The sequence below is a fragment of the Phycodurus eques genome, chromosome 3, assembly GCF_024500275.1.
Source record: "Phycodurus eques isolate BA_2022a chromosome 3, UOR_Pequ_1.1, whole genome shotgun sequence".
In the NCBI taxonomy this organism is placed as follows: Eukaryota; Metazoa; Chordata; class Actinopteri; order Syngnathiformes; family Syngnathidae; genus Phycodurus; species Phycodurus eques.
In genome coordinates this window covers 13,049,783-13,067,505 of record NC_084527.1, presented here as the reverse complement: position 1 = coordinate 13,067,505, position 17,723 = coordinate 13,049,783, and the positions used below count along the sequence as shown (strand labels likewise).

The window sequence follows — 17,723 nt, the reverse complement described above, 5'->3', positions numbered from 1 at the left end:
ACCTATAGTAGTTTGGAATGAACCAACCAAACAACAATAGCTCAACATCACCAATATCACAAGTGGACATGTGGTCATCTATTAAAATTTTGCATATTTTTCAAATACATTTCATCATTTTTGACTGCAACAGACTAATGGAACTAGAATTGGACATTTCTTTAGGATACTGTGTAGTTCAGCAAAACCTGGGGTGTCAAATTCATTTTCGTCACTGCCCACATCATAGTTAGGGTTTCCCTCAAAGAGCTGTTATGACTGAAAATCATATAAATGTATCATATTAAATATACTGCACACCACTGATTCTAGTGTGGTACCAGTATCACCAGTGGTACACGGACTCACTAAATTAAATATTCAAACTGCATACTGTTGCAGTGTCTTAACATTTTTTAATCCAGTGCAGTACATTTATTAAGTATGGTTCGGTTGTATTTAACTTAAGTATACATGTTACAAACAAATGTTACAGTGGCATATCCAGTACAGTACATTTATAAAGTACATTTTAGTTGTGTTTAACTTTTAGTTAAATACATTTGCATTGAATATTTTAGAACTGTTTGTTTTAAAACTTATTATGAACTTTATGATGGTACCTGTAAGTATTTTCTGAGGTGGAAGCACAACTGTACACAACTGGCCCTGCATTTTATTATTATATTTTCAACAACAAACTGCATTTGAAATCAAAAGCCATGGAAACCAGTGTTGAATTTATGTTGAGTTAAAAAAAAAAAAAAAAAAAAAAAAAAAAAAAGATTTGTAAAGTTAGTACAGATTCTCTGTCAAAATGAAAGGAACAAATCAATTTAACAAGAAACATGAAAACTAGTTTCCCTCATGGGCCACATAAAATGAGCCGGGATAGATCTGACCTCCGGGCCTTGAACTTAACACCTGAGAACTAACAGTCATGTAATACGGTCAGCTCGATAAAAAAAAGTCCCCTCATATGAGAAGAAATGGAACCTATGAGAAAAAAATGCCATAACGTCATTAAATCAACCAGTTTTTTTCCATGCTTAGATTTTAAGCGCTGTTTCTTAACACACAAACTTTTAATGTAAGAGAGTATAAAAATCTCTGCAGCATGGACTGTGAATCCAATGGGAATGAAAATGTCAAAAAGAGGAACCAATACAGTCTTTCTGGAAAATCAATAGTTGTATGATGATGAAAATAGCCACAAAAGGGATGTGTGATGTGTGGATTTATGTTGAAGGTGTGTTTTGTGTGTACGTGTGTGTAGGAGTGTAAGCTGACCTTAGAAGGGAGAAGGTGGTTCCAGTAAGGGGCAGCTTTAGCATCAGTGCTACGACACGATCCCAGCCCCGGAGCCAGCAACGAAAGCCTGCTCCTCTTGGAGGTAGAAGGTCCCTCGTCTTCTGAGCACGACTCGGCGGTTTCGCTCGGGGACAGCAACCTCTTCTTCGCCGGCCAGGGGCCCGCTGATGACGAACGGTGGCCATTACTGCTGGGGGTCTTCTCCCACGAAGCTAGGCCATGAGAGGAGGAAGCAGTTTGGGTAGCACTTCGCTCAGGCGGCGAGGATTCCAGCCCGGCATCCCATTCTGTGGCCTCTCCTGGTTCTTGGAGTTCTGTGTGGTGTGGGGGGGAGAAGGGCCCCGGGGGGCTTGTGGGACTGGCGGGACTCGGGGGCTCGTATGTGGGCATGTCATACAAATGAGGGCTCGGCTGACCTCCGGCTGTGCCATTGATACAGCTCTCATTTCCAGGGCTTCCTATAGAATAGGTGGGTGTGCGCCCACCGTTTGGTGGCTCAGGTCTGGATGAACTTCCCAGAGAATAGCTCTGATCGCAGAGGTGCCCGTGAGGATCACACATTGGGGGGGATTTTGGCGAGAGTGGGGAGAAAACATCGGGGATGGGCCTGTCGTGATTGTGCTGTGTTGGACGACGGGAGGGGTTGTGGTTTGGGGAAAGTGGAGGAGATCTGGGCAACATCCCGCACTCAGAGTCTCTGTGCTCCATTTGTGTGCAAGAATAGAGAGACCCACAACCACCAGAGCTCTTTACTAAGCCCATTAACACTGCTGGCATTGGAGCTGGCCCACACAGCACTCCTCCCTCTAACACGTCTATGTCAGAGCAGTCCGTCACATGGGGGCGCTTGTGAGTCAACTGGGGCTCCTCTAGCCCCCTTTTCACGCCCAGCCGAACAGGCCTCGGTTGGGCATCATTGTGGGACTCTGTGGAAGTAGAAAATCCACCTAACTGGGAGAAAATGGAGAGCTGATAGACCTTTTGATGTCGCAAATCCTCTTGGTCAAAGTGCCTGGCACCCCCCGGTCTAACCCCCGAGTCAGGGCCCTGTGCAGGGGCCGTAGGAGGAGGCAGGTCTCCCTCCTGGGCTGGAAGCTCGAGTGGAGCTTTTTTGTGAGATAACTCCACATGAATGTGCCGCATGTTGTGTGGAAGATGATCGTACTGGCTAATGCGTATGCGACAGGGTCCTCACAAGCGCCACAGGGCCAGAAAAGGATGTTCCACGGGATTGTGAAGTCCTACAGTTCCTGTTGTGAGACTGTCATCCAGCGTGAATCAGCAAGATGAGTTGCACAGCCCCTGACCGGAACAAAAGCATGTGCATTACTATTTGGAAGATCTTTAACAAAAGCTAAGCATTACAAAGATTCCAATGAAAAGACCTTTGAGTGGGGTTAACATTTGACTGAAATTTTATGTGCAAATGTATTTTAATATTGTGTTAAAGCGTTAAAAAGAAACATTCTGTAAATGCCCTATACCAAATGTAATTGCCATAGGCCACGTTATGGGTTCCCTCAGAGAGCCATGACGACTGTTAAACCACAGTAAATGTATATTCGCCTCAGCATATTATCATATATGCAACACATTGATAACTAGTTTTCAAATCAGAAGTTAAAGAAAATTGTTAACTACTGTTTGGTAATAAAAATATCCTTGCAATATCCCAGTTTTTTTAAAAGTAAAGACAATTTGCAATTTTGGTGTAAATTCTAGCGTGAATTATGAAACTAAGACATTATTTGCGTTAGCGAGCCACAAAAATAAATTGAAAAAAAATAATAAATACTGTATGCAGCGGGCTGACACCTTGTGCCCTTTACAATTAAGGCCAATTATTATTTATATAATCTGTTATCTTTTGGGTTAAAATTACACAAGAATGTGACTATCATGTGTCACTTTAAACAACAATCGTCACTGCTTTCCACTTTTTCTTGTATTTTTACAAAAAGAATGCTCTAGTCTACAACAGTGGTTACAACAACACACAACCAAACAAAAATGTCACAAAAATTATGAATACTGAAAAATATTATGTTCTCACTTTACACACAAATTGATTTAGTGTGAATTCTGGGCCTGTTTACTTAATCACAAAGCTGACATACTCGCAGGAAGCCATGACTCATTCTGTTTATTGAATGGCAACAGGTGGATACACGTTTATCATACCTTCAGTCATCTAGTAGAAGAGCATTTAATTGTTCTGCCTGTCATACAGTGGGTACGGAAAGTATTCAGACCCCCTTAAAATTTTCACTCGGTTATATTGCAGCCATTTGCTAAAATCATTCTTTTTTTTCCTCATTAATGTACACACAGCACCCCACATTGACAGAAAAAAAACTTAATTGTTGAAATTTTTGCAGATTTATTAAAAAAGAAAAACTGAAATATCACACAGCCATAATAAGTATTCAGACCCTTTTCTGTGACACTCATATATTTAACTCGGGTGCTGTCCATTTCTTGTGATCATTCTTGACATGGTTCTACACCTTCATTGGAGTCCAGCTGTGTTTGATTATACTGATTGAACTTGATTAGGAAAGCCACACACCTGTCTATATAAGACCTTACAGCTCACGGTGCATGTCAGAGCAAATGAGAATCATGAGGTCAAAGGAACTACCTGAAGAGCTCAGAGACAGAATTGTGGTAAGGCACAGATCTGGCCATGGGTACAAAAAGATTTCTGCTGCACTTAAGGTCCCTAAGAGCATTGGCCTCCATAATCCTTAAATGGAAGACGTTTAGAATGACCAGAACCCTTCCTAGAACTGGCCCTCCGGCCAAACTGAGCAATCGGGGAAGAGCCTTGGTGAGAGAGGTAAAGAAGAACCCAAAGATCACTGTGGCTGAGCTCCAGAGATGCAGTCGGGAGATGGGAGAAAGTTCTAGAAAGTCAACCATCACTTAAGCCCTCCACCAGTCGGGGCTTTATGGCAGATTGATAAATACACCTGAAGGACTCCAAGATGGTGAGAAATAAGATTCTCTTGTCTGATGAGACTAAGATAGAACTTTTTGGCCTTAATTCTAAGTGGTATGTGTGGAGAAAACCAGGCACTGCTCACCACCTGTCCAATACAGTCCCAACAGTAAAGCATGGTGGTGGCAGCTTCATACTGTGGCGGTGTTTTTCAGCAGCAGGGACAGGACGACTGGTTGCAATTGAAGGAAAGATGAATGCAGCAAAGTACAGGGATATCCTGGACGAAAACCTTCTCCAGAGTGCTCAGGACCTCAGACTGGGCCGAAGGTTTACCTTCCAACAAGACAATGACCCTAAGCACACAGCTAAAATAACGAAGGAGTGGCTTCAGAACAACTTGAATGGCACAGCCAGAGCCCTGACTTAAACCCAATTGAGTATCTCTGGAGAGACCTGAAAATGGCTGTCCACCAAGGTTCACCATCCAACCTGACAGAACTGGAGAGGATCTGCAAGGAGGAATGGCAGAGGACCCCCAAATCCAGGTGTGAAAAACATGTTGCATCATTCCCAAAAAGACTAATGGCTGTATTAGCTCAAAAGGGTGCTTCTACTAAATACTGAGCAAAGGGTCTGAATACTGATGGCTGTGTGATATTTCAGTTTTCTTTTTTAATACATCTGGAAAAATTTCCACAATTCTGTTTTTTTTCTGTCAATATGGGGTACTGTGTGTACATTAATGAGGGGGAAAAAAAAAAAGTGATTTTAGCAAATGGCCACGGCCCCCTTGTTGGGACTCTAGATGTTACGAGGAGCCTTGTCTTCATAATGTAAAAACTTGCATATGGCAGCTACTTTTCATATACATCTCAACTTCTTCAGCAACATCAATTTCCACTTTGTGTCATTTCCAGACAAAAGATACACGTTCAAGAAAAACGCACTTTAACTTAAAATGTGCCAGTGCGAATCATTTCGGGCTTAGCTGTGGGTGATGGGATTCAAAGTTAGCTCATCTAATGGAATAGGTCTCAAAGTGGAAAAGAATAACACATGCAACTCACCTCTGTGCCTGTCCTTCTGTATTTCGGCCCACACACACACACTGCATCTGGAAGATGTGTCCGGGAAAAAAGGGTCTATAAAAGCATCTGCCAAGGAAAGACAATCAAAACTGCTGAAAGGATTGTCGGTACCCCCCTACCCACCCTTGAGGACTTGCACGCTGCCAGAACCAAGACAAGGGCGTGCAAAATCCTCTCTGACCCTCTGCACCCCGGTCACCAGCTCTTCCAACTCCTTCCCTCAGGTAGGCGATACCAATCAATGCAAACTAGAACTAGTAGACATTCCAACAGTTTCTTCCCTCTTGCAATCAACTTCTTAAACAGCTAACCTATAATTCCATTACAACAAGCTGGCAATTTTTTGACTTGAGTTCGTTGTCACATTTCTGTGGGGCCAATTATGTATTACTCGTGCACTCACTGTAGTTGTCTCGCCATGCTGCACTATTTGCATATACTGGCCACTCATGCCAGAGTAGCATCTGCTCCATTTGCACACTGATTGAGGAGTATCTACAACATTTGCACAACCAACATTGTCCCAGATTATCGCACTACTCGTCACTTTAAACCGCATACACTCCTTGAAGTCTCGGCGCCCTTTGCACAATGGTCATTGCACCGGACTATTGCAATATTAGTCATTCGAACTGCTCTAAGTGCTAGAGGACTCTGCATCTTTTTGCACAATTGTTTTTTGTCAATGTCTTTATGTCTCCAAAGTGTTCTGTAAATTGACTGTCTGTTGTACTAGAGCGGCTCCAACTACCGGAGACAAATTCCTTGTGTGTTTTGGACATACTTGGCAAATAAAGATGATTCTGATCAAAGTTTCAAAATCTGTCAACAGGAAGTGGAAGTGGTGGGCACAATATTTAGAAATCCTAGACCAGAAGAATTAAATGGCATGCCATAAAATTGGCTTTAAATAATGACCTTTTATAAATTACATATTATATTTCAGATTTTTCATTAATCATCTTGAATTGTACAACCTACCAAAGTGGTATGTCAATGTTGCAGCTGGCTCCTGAGTGAAGGTCCTCCTGAACCAGAGGTTACTCTAGTGGGACTCCATCTGTGATTGGCCGATAGCCACACACGGCCGCCTTTGTCAGCTGGCCGTGGTTTGCAGAATGACTGTGACATCATGACAGGGTCATAACACCCAGAATCCCTGAAGAGACAGAAACAATACAATACAAATTCAATAGGAGGCAGTTCTCATTTTGACCTGATGATGTCCACTGACGGGCATTAAAACTACACTTTTGGTGCAGATTTGGGATAAGAATTTATTAATTGATCATGTATTAGAATCAATTAGGGCAAAAATTAGTGCACTACTTGGTTGCAACCAGCAGGGGCGTCGTGACTCATCCATCCATCCATTTTCTGAGCCCCTTCTCCTCACTAGGGTCACGAGCGTGCTGGAGCCTATCCCAGCTTTGATCGGGCAGGAGGCGGGGTACACCCTGAACTGGTTGCCAGCCAATCGTAGGGCACATACAAACAAACAACCATTCGCACTCACATTGACACCTACAGGCAATTTAGAGTCTTCAATTAACCTAGCATGCATGTTTTTGGGATGCGGGAGGAAACCGGAGTGCTCGGAGAAAAAACACGCAGGCACGGGGAGAACATGCAAACTCCACACAGGCGGGGCCGGGGATCGAACCCCGGTCCTCAGAACTGTGAGGCGGACGCTCTAACCAGTCGGTCACCGTGCCGCCCGCCGTGACTTAGTTTCGACTAATTTGCTGGAAGACCAACATGACATTAGCTATGGGAAATCAACATTATTCTCCTCAATACATTACTGACATGGAAACAGAACATTCATGCAGAGATTCTCCCATCAGATAAGTACAGATGCAAAATATACATAAAATATGCAGGCAAACAAACAAAACCTCTCATCTTTAGCATACATTCTACAGCATCGTAAGTATTAAATATTCCAAACATAGAGGATCAAAAATAGAAGAGCATATAATGAGAAATTTTATCCTGCTTAACAGGAACGAACTGGGATGAAGCTTGGTGAGGCATGCCTGAACCACTTGGACCAGAACTTGGGAGTATACTGAGGGGAATGTCACAGTGAAATGTTGTCGTGGCAACAAGTAGTCCATGGATAACTGTTCCTTTGTACTTGACCACAAAGAGGAAGAAGAAAGCAGAGGGAGTAGCAGAGGTGTTGGTGTTGGGGGGGGGTGCTCGGGGGCAATGGTGAGTTTCGGACTGGGCCTGAAAAATAAGGTGGGGTTGGGTTTTTGATAGAGATGGTATAGATGCTGCTCCAAGAAAATGTTTGCAAACTTGAGTAAATAGTTGTTGTCACTAATGTATGGTAGCCAAAATTGTCAACATAGGGATTGTCTTATTGCCAAAGTCTCTACTGCATCATTTTATACACCAATGACGCCGGCCTGCTATTCCCGATGATTCCATCTCTCTTTGGCAAATCTTATTGGTGGGAGATGGGAAGAATCATCAAAAATATCTTTTGGCATATAATTATGCGTGTCTGCATGATCGATTTATAGTTCCATTGAAAAGTTTGGACACATTTTTCTATGGTACCGAATAGGACAATGTGAGACTTTTGAGTGATACTGAATTACAGATTATTTAACTGGTTGTGCTATTGAAACAACTGCTGAATTTTGGGGGAATTTTTACAGACTCTTCCATTGGAAAAGGGTCCCAAAATATCTATCTGACAAACCAAACTATCTGATTTTTTAGCACACTTTTGTTGGGGTGTTGGTCGCAATGCTACCCTTCAATTTGCTTGTGTAGCTTTGAAATGTTGACAGAATTGTTTCCATGCAATTTTATGAATGGAATGGGGACAAAACGCTAAATTTTGTGTCGACATACTGGTAATTAAATAAAACTGACGGCAATTTTTGTTTCTGTGTGATATTTTTTATTCATGGTTGATGTGTGTATATATAATTGCAATGGGACATAGGATGGGCACATACGATTTCTACGCTCTCAGGGAGAGTTAAATAAAACAATGGCTCTTGTGGGGTTGCTGGCTTCCCTCAAATTATGAGCTTTTGTTATTATTATTTATAATTTATTATTCCTCAGTATTTGTTACCCTTCCACAAACAAAGCACAAAAACCTCTTTTTAAATGTGTTCAGAGTTCAGAATGTTTAGTGTGCAAAAACATGGCGACGACAAGCCTGGCTGGCTGCCATCTACCTAGCTGTCCCTAATCAAGTGGGCGGCCTCACAAAAAATGGCTTGCTACTTGAAATCACTACAAAAGGAGGAAAAAACAAGACAAGGTTGATGTAGTTTGCGTTGCTTTAAGACGTAAGTAAAATGTTAATGATTGTGTCGTCTCTTGTAGTTTTGACCCAAGAGTGAGTGAGCTCTAGTGAGCTAACATTAATAGCTTTAGACGATCGGTTCATATTAAACTCAGGTATTGACGTGGATGAGTATGCTTTAATGATACGACTCATCTCATTCAGCGACATTTCCGGGTGCCTTGAGTGACTTTTAAAGAATACAGTCATTTGGCGTAGGTATCAACAGACCGTAAGAGTTGGGGCGGGATCAGTCCTTAAAACCGAAATTTGTGGCATAACCCCCGCTGACTACAGTTATACAGTATATAATATACTATATTTGATTGACAGGTGAAGGGCTTGTCTTCAATGGACCAACCACAGTCTTGTAGCTCGAGAGCGGGCCTTATTTTTCATGATTTCAGAGGAATACAAAAAAAACACATTGTTTTTTCGTGATAGTTTTGGGAAAAATATATCATCTTAAAAATGTTTTACCGTGACAACACTACTTATATACAGATATTGCCTGCACAAGGCACTGCATCATGTTGAGATCCTCATCTTCTTTCATGGGATAGTTACACGCTGTGCTTCCGCTAAGTGTTGACCAACCATCCTGCTTACACTCCATAAGTTTACAGATCCAATCCATTTGGGGAAAACATATCTAGATTGCTTGGTGGAAAGATGGCAGAAAGACGAAATATAGGAACAACTAGAGCTGCGCGCATATATAATCGGGCCCTCGCACCCCAGCCCCGTTGGGGTACTTGCAGTTTGAGGTCCTCGCAGGTTGGGGTATTGGCACGATGAAGGGCCGCAAATTGCCCCCGGGCAGTAGGTTGGACACCACGCTTTAGGACATATGCAAAGTTATGGCCCATATTGAGTAAATGTGGGCCACACAATAATGGGGGTTGGCCCCCAGGCCATAGGTAGGACACCACTGCTGTTGGACAAGTATATACAAAGCCTTCTCAAAGGTTACATTGAGATAATGAAGGTTACACAATAATGGGGGATGGCCCCCAAATGTCCCCCAGGCAAATGCAAAAGTATGACTCATGCAAATGTTGCGAAAAGGTCCGGCCGCACAAAATGGGAGGACCGGCTGCAAATGACCCCTGGGCCATAGGTTGACCACAACTGCTGTCTGAACCGCAAAGCCGTGTAGATAATGCAGGTCACACAATAATGGGGGATGGCCCCCAAATGTCCCACAGGCCATAGGTAAAACACCACTGCTGTTGGACAAATGCAAAGCCTTTTCAAAGGTTATATTGACTAAATGCGGGTGTTGAAAGAAGGTAATGAGCTCTTGAGCCTACTGCACTACTGTATGTATTGTCAGTAATGATGGTCGGACTTGTAACTACTGCAAATGTTACATTTACAAGGCCGTAGATCATTTTCTGTTGAGTTTAGGACATGGGTTGTAATTACAATTTTGTTCGTGTGGGGGTGCTACACGTGTGTATGAATTTTCGTAGGTGTAGGTGCAAAGTAGCGGAAATAGGTCTGATGAACTGTCACCATGTTCTGTTTTCGGCGACCTCAGAAAAGCTACAGTTGAAGTTTTAATGTCCCAGGTGTTGAGATGGTACTGACCAAGTCTGAAGTCAATCGGATGAAATATGTTGGACAAGTTCGCAAAAGTGTGACACCTGTACATTTTCCAAAAGTGTATCTTTAAAAGGTCCTAGGTCAGTTTCTGTTGAGTTTAGGTCAGTTTTTAAATTACAATTTTGTAGAACGCGGGGTAATACACATACCTGTCAAGTTTGGTAGGTGTAGGTGTGACGTACCACGAATAGCTCTTTTACGAAGTCGCGGGTCACTTCCTGTTGGGTTTAGGGAATGCGTGTCTCTGAGGTTTCTGTACGTCTAGGGTCTATACAGGTGAGAGCCGATTTTTGTAGCTCTAGGTGAAACGTAGAACAAATGAGACTTTGATGAAGTTTAAGCGTTTTCGGTTTTGTGGCGAAATGTGGAATGAAAAGATTGAAGGCCCGCCCTCGTCATATAGTTTGTCAGATTAAAAAGCTTTTGATAACTTTTAATGTTGCATGTCTTGGGATAATACACAGCAAGTTTGAAGTGAATCGGATGAAAGCTGTAGGAGTAGTTCACAAAAGTATAAACCCTGAAAAAAATGCAAAAATGTCGCACGTTTTTTCCTTCAAAAGGTCATAGGTCACTTCCTGTTGGCGTTACGATATCGGCCGCGATGACTTTTTTGTGCGTCTGGGTCCCCTCTATATGCGTACCAATTTTCAGAGCCGTAGGTCGTACGGATCACAGAGTTCGCCTTTGATGTACTTTCGGCATCGTTCTAGGTGGTTGGTGCTGTCGAGCCATTTTGAGGTAATCACGCCCTAAAACATAAAATTATCAAATTTTTCACCAGGCCCGATGTGCGTGCCAAATTTCGTGACTTTTCTTGCACATTTAGTGCCTCAAAAATGGATTTGTTTGTCATGACTTAAATAATAACAACAATAATTTCTACAAAAACATTAGGAACCTCGCAGGTCTACCTGCTCAGGCCATATTAATAATATGATTAATTTCTACAAAAACAATAGGGACCTCGCAGATCTACCTGCTCGGGGCCTAATGAGTACGTAAGTTAATAGACCTACTTTGCTATCAAAAGGTGTATGTGTATTTATCAAAGGATGCATTATCTGGCAAACAGGAGATAGTAGCAGGTACCACACACACACACACAATATATGAGTCACCTAGAGACAATGCAAGGGGTGAATTTTTTGTCACCTGCAATTACTCACATGACATATGGCAGCATTAAAGTGCCTTCCTTTGGGAAATTGAGGTAGAACACTCAGTCACATACAAAAACCCAAGCATGCAATCATCTGATGCATCTGAAGTTAAGGCCTCATCCATCAACAAATGCAGTAAACAAAGGTAATCGATGATTTAACGGATACACATAGGGCAGGAAGCACCAAATAATTACTTCACAGTAGATCCAGTTAACAAATGAAAAGACAAAACATATCTCCTAACCCTGTCAGGGCAGGTCGGGTCCCCTGAGGCGAAGGCCCGAAAAGGGTTGGACAGAAGGCTGGGGGATGGGTGAGACGAGCGATAGAGAACCAAGAGTTGGCCATGAGTATTTATAGTCGTTGTCTGTGTCAGAGCTCATTGGAGCACCCAAAGGCCCAGTGCTAGGTCCCACTTGATTTCTGACCTTATTTTGAACTGGATAAAGAAGAAACTTGGCAGAGGCTACCCAACAGATCAGTCTGCCAGCAGAGGAGGAAAAAAAAGGGTTGCTCAGCAGGTGGTTTACTACTAAAATTGAGAATAGAATGAGTTTTAAAAAAAAAAGGAACATAATCTTGCTTCCAGAAAATGTAATGCACACCGCTGAGCTACATGGAATTTAAATATTACCGGTACACCCTAGTAAGTAAATCTAATGTACAGAACACAAACCAATAAACTATATATGGCAGACCAATCAGCAATGGAATATGTTGTTACATTGTAAATACATTAAGTCACACGGGTCCTGCCTTACTTTGTTTTTTTGGCATTCAAAGAGGAAGGGGAAGCACAGTAGGGGTGGTTAAAAGGGAGTGAATTATGGGTGAAAAAAAATTTAAACATTTGACACAGAAACAGAAGTGAATAAGACAACTGGACCGGACATAGAATAAGGAATCGAGTTTTTTCTAACTATCAAAAGGGAAATTAACCAGTCAGTTTTGAAACAATCAATGGAGAACTCTACAGTTCCATTTTTTTCTATTTTCTTCACCACTTATCCTCACTAGAGTCGCAGGCTGCTGGAGCCTATCCCAGCTATCTTCGGGCGGGAGGCGGGGTACACCCTGAACCGGTCGCCAGCCAATCGCAGGGCACATAGTAAAACAAAGAACTATTCGCGCACACACACATTCACACCTACGGGGAATTTAGATTCTTCAATCAACCTACCACGCATGTTTTGGGGATGTGGGAGGAAACCGCAGTGCCCGGAGAACATGCAAACTCCACACAGGAGGGGCCGGATTTGAACCCCGATCCCCAGAACTGTGAGGCAGATGTGCTAACCACTTCTTAAAAAGGGGGACCACCACCCCAGTCTGCCAATCCAGAGGCACTGTCCCCGATGTCCACGCGTTGTTGCAGATGTGTGTCAACCAGGACAGCCCCACAACATCCAGAGCCTTTAGGAACTCTGGGTGTATCTCATCCTTGCCACAGAGGAGCTTTTTAACCACCTCGGTGACCTCAACCAAAGAGATAGGCGAGCCCACCTCAGAGTACCCAGACTCCGCTTCCTCAAGGGAAGGCGTGTCGGTGGAATTGAAGAGGTCTTCGAAGTATTCTCCCCACCGATTCACGTCCCGAGTCGAGGTCAGCAGCGCCACAAACCCACTATACACAGTGTTGATGGTGCACTGCTTCCCCCTCCTGAGACGCCGGATGGTGGACGAGAATTTCCTCGAAGCCGCCCGGAAGTCGTTCTCTATGGCCTCACTGAACTCCTCCCATGCCCTGGTTTTTGCCTTAGCGACCACCAAAGCCACATTCTGGTTGGCCAGTCGGTACCCATCAGCTGCCTCAGGAGTCCCACAGGCCAAAAAGGCCCGATAGGACTCCTTCAGCTTGACGGCATCCCTCACCACTGGTGTCCACCAACGGGTTCGGGGATTGCCGCCACGACAGGCACAGACTACCTTGCGGCCACAGCTCGGGTCGGCCCCTCGGCAATAGAGGCGCGGAACATGGTCCACTCGGACTCAATGTCCCCCACCTCCCCCAGGACGTGGGTGAGGTTCTGCCAGAGGTGGGAGTTGAAACTCCTTCTGACAGGGGATTCTGCCAGATGTTCCCAGCAGACCCTCACAATACGTTTGGGCCTGCCACGTCGGACTGGCATCTTCCCCCCACCATCGGAGCAAACTCACCACCAGGTGGTAATCAGTTGACAGCTGCGCCCATCTCTTCACCAGAGTGTCCAAGACATGCGGCCCCAAGTCCGATGACACGACCATAAAGCAATAAGTATACCCACACTTGCTCGGCGCCTCTCACCGTGGGCAACTCCAGAGTGTCCAGTTTTTCTTTTGTAATAAATCTGCAAAGATTTCAACAACTCAATTTTTTTATGTCAATATGGGTTGCTATGTGTACATTAATGAGGGAAAAAATTTACAAATAATTTTAGCAAATGGCTGCAATATAACGAGTGAAAAACTAAAAGGGGTCTGAATACTTTCCATACCAACTGTATATTATATGGAGTAATGGCATTTCCATTTATTTCAATTGGAAAGTAGATACAAGTGTTTTGAGTTACAAGCATGATCACTGAATGGTTTAGGAGTGCGTTTATGGGAAACTCGTATCTCAAGGTACCAGTGTGGACAAAGAAATGTTTTTATTTCTCTAGCCATATGCACTAAAATTGTTTCTTCCTTGGCTGGTGCCCTCACCATCAATGTGTTTTGTGAACATTAGGAATGACATTTTTGCACAAGCCTTCGATTGAGCAAACGACAATGAAAATGTGAGCTACCTCACCTTATAGCTTGAGGGTCACCACCCTTTTTGAAACTGAGGTCTACTTTTTGAGTTTTGTTATTAACAATTAATGATATGCAACTATGTGAAGACACTGATCATGTTAATGATTTATCACGATCATTATCAGCAATGACTGAACAAGGTAGGATACAGATAATTGTCAATATGCAACATGATTTTTATCAACCTCTGCAAGTGTTCACAACATCTTCAAATGATCACTTATACAATGTTCCTAGGAAATCACAACATCCGATCATTGGTGAGCTATTCTTAGAACAGGCCATGGGCTACTCATGTGGTCTTTGGGGCGACCTGGTGCCCACAGGCACCATGTTGCTGACCCCTGTTCTAACTTCCTAAAAAAATAATTTAAAATAAATAAATAAAGTTTGTAGAAGTTACTAAGATCTCTCGCTTTTGTGTAAAGCTGTATGCTAGGCTAAATGATAAACATAAGGCTTTTTTTGCAGGTTTGTTCCACATCCTAAACACATTTGTAGGACACAAGACCCAACAGGTGTTACATACATTTACCAGTGTTCTCGATCCTGTCATAGTCCACAACATGTTATACTCTTTTTGGTGTTCCACTGTTTCACCGAGAAGGGGTGTGATTGCATCAGTATGTAAGTTAGCAGCCGTCCACCCAAATTTCTCGTCTCATCAGCTTTGCTCCAACCGATTCGTGCCGAGCCCTTTAACTTGTCAAACACATTGCATAAGTGAAACACAACACGAGCTGAGACTGTGCTCTGAGCTTAGCCATCAACCTGATGATTAGATTGCAGGAGTTTGGAATCTGATGTCACCTCATAGACAAGGGGGTGGAATGACAGCAGACTCTGTATGTGTATGTGTGTGGGTGGGTGTTTGCGTGTGTCTGTGTGTGTGTGTGTGTGGGTGTGTGTTCATGGGTGAAAAACAGACAGGAAGCAAGGCAGAACGTGACAAAGAGAAGAGTTGATTGAAACTTCTGAACCTCTGGGTGACACGGTGACTCACACTTACAAACAATAGCCAGGCAGGGGAGTCACTGCCATCTAAACTAAGCTGGCTCAGTGAGGGCACTGTTGCTGAGGAGGCTGTTTGACACAGGGTTCCTCTCCGTCTCACCCTCCCTGTTTGTCTTTCTGTCATGTGGCCATTTTGGGACCAGTCGACCAAGCCGGGCTTGATGACATGACAGCAATTAACATAGTCAGTTGAGCAATGTTAACAGCGGGAGAACTTGTGACACTCACCCTCGACTCCGGCGAAGGTTCTCGTCTGCTTCCTCTGTGTAGTCGGCGAGGGTGTCTTCGAAGTGCACCGGGTCAGGCTGCCTTGTCCCTTTTTGTTACTTCCTCCAGAAGAGTTTAGAGTTGCCTTGCTTTCTTGTTTTGAGCCTCGGTTTTCCTCCCTGAGTCACACACACATGCGCAACTCAAAAAGCCATCAACAACTCTCAGCCCCCCACCCATCCATGCCTCTCACTCTCTAGCTCCCCCCTTTCCCTCTTTCTTCCTCTCTCATTCACGCCTCTCCTCACCATCTCGAGCACAAAAGCCCCCTCACATGCTTGGTTCTCTCGTCCTCACCCCCACATCTCTTCCTTGCATACTGCCTTCAGCACCTCCTTTAAAAGCTTCGCTCAAAATCGCACCCTCCCTCGTACTCTTTTACTGTTTTCTTCCTTCCCCTCAGCTGTTAGTAGAGCGAGGCCTTCTTTGCTCACTCAGCAGAGCAGAGAGGACATACAGGGTAGGGAAGTAGGGGGGTTATGCTATCAGCTGATTGGCTAGAGAAAAGAGGGGCCAGCTGTACTCGTCAGGATCCTGATAGGCCATGGAAAGGACTGAAAAAGAGGGGCGGGCAGGTGTGGGCACCCAAAGCCCTGCAAACCTGCTCCTGCTTGGCTTCTTATGCTGTAGTAGAAAAGTAGCACTCTTAACAAAGTGAGTGTGTTTGTTTTAAATGTTTGCAAGGGACAGATTCAGGTGCAGTGGAGGCTCTGGCTGAGATGTACAGAACAAGTACAAATGTTTTACTTTGCCTTTATAAAAAGTTTTATTTACTGTATAGCGATGACAATGTTGTCAAAATGATCCCTATTCATATACAGTACTGAGCTGCCAAAACAAATGAACATGCTGTGATATGTATGCAAGAAGGCAAGTATTTGGCGATAAGAAACAAAACAACTGCTATTTTGTAGTTCCGAATTGCGAGCTATGAGCTTGCGCCACATCTAGTCTGCAAGTCAACCACAGGAATAAAGGTAAACAACTTCTCTTTTGTTATCGTTTTTAATGAGATTTTATCAGATTTAGAACCAAGATGTGTTTTTATACAAATATTTACTATAATTATGACTTTACTAATTCGTCACCTGGTGCTGTGCGAAAGGGGCAGATTTGATAGCAGTAATTTTTCCCTATAATGATATATATCCCGAGATAGTATTTTCCTTGAAGTATTTTACATTAGTACCAAACCTCTTATCATTTCTCCATTTATTTATACATTTTATACAGCACATAAGCATTAAATATACAACAAAAATATAATAAAAACAAATATCCAGTGGGAAGATACCATTATATATGGTCGTACAACTAGTTTTCAAAGTACATTGTAATGTAGTGTAAATTACAATGTTGTTTACATAGATGCTCCTCTTGCAGTGTCGTAAACTAGTATTCGCAGGTAACGTAATCACCGCAAATTAATAGCGCTGCTGCAGTTACATTAACCTTCATTCATTGGTGATAATATGTTAGTGAAGCTCCCGAGGTGTAGAGCGTCTGAAGTCACTCATCACACAAAAAAACAACAACACTCTCTTGGAGGACATGCACACCGCACACTGTTTGTTGAACTCAGCTCACAAGCAACCAGCGCAACATAACAGTCGCCTCTTTAACAAATCATCCCTTCGCCGCACACTCCAGGCATTACCAATCAGACCACGCTTAATCCTTAATTCCTGTAACATTTCTATTGAGTGTCTATCGGTCAGTCATGCCTGGAGAGTGAGGCACAGGGATGACATAATAGAAAGGCAACTGTTGTTTTATTATCATCTCGGACACTGTATTAGTGTAGCAACAGAGCTCACCCAATACCCGACACATCCAAATAATGATGTAAATGATAGAGTGTTATATCATACGGTAAATGTTTTTATATCAGACTATCACACAGCCCTAGCATTAGAATAGGTTAGTGACATACAAATTGAGGTCACGGTGTGGTAGGAACGGTACTCGGTTGTAAACCGTATAAAAAAGATTGTCACAACCACCCAAAATAGCACTCTTTTTTTTCCGTTAATAACTCTAATGTAAATAGCCCGTGACCGTGTTTGTGGTCAAATGGAAAGTTTAAAAAAAAAAAACTGTTGTGGAACTGGAGACTCGTTTGGCGTGGTGTTTCGTCTCAAGACAACAGTGACACTGTGTATCGCTGTTCACATTGTCCTGCAAAAGTGACCCACCCCCCCCCCCCCAAGAAATGACATTGTAGTAGAGTTAATCATAAATTAATTATTAAT

At 43.2% G+C, this 17,723-nt stretch overlaps 1 protein-coding gene across 3 annotated transcripts in view; it reads right to left on the bottom strand.

The window, feature by feature from the left end:
• Nucleotides 1-17,723, bottom strand: part of LOC133400010 (atos homolog protein B) — a 38,627-nt gene that overhangs the window by 7,728 nt on the left and 13,176 nt on the right. Inside the window, exons 1-5 of one of the 3 annotated variants that reach the window (XM_061672129.1) lie at nucleotides 15,720-15,901; nucleotides 15,433-15,590; nucleotides 6,304-6,481; nucleotides 5,302-5,388; nucleotides 1,270-2,592 (exon numbers count right to left, since the gene is read on the bottom strand). In XM_061672129.1, coding sequence (XP_061528113.1) covers nucleotides 1,270-2,433 — 1,164 coding nt within the window. In that variant the 5' untranslated portion in view covers nucleotides 2,434-2,592; nucleotides 5,302-5,388; nucleotides 6,304-6,481; nucleotides 15,433-15,590; nucleotides 15,720-15,901. Of the gene's footprint in view, nucleotides 1-1,269; nucleotides 2,593-5,301; nucleotides 5,389-6,303; nucleotides 6,482-15,432; nucleotides 15,591-15,719; nucleotides 15,902-17,723 lie in introns of those variants that run through there. The other 2 variants (XM_061672128.1, XM_061672131.1) reach the window with 2 other exon arrangements.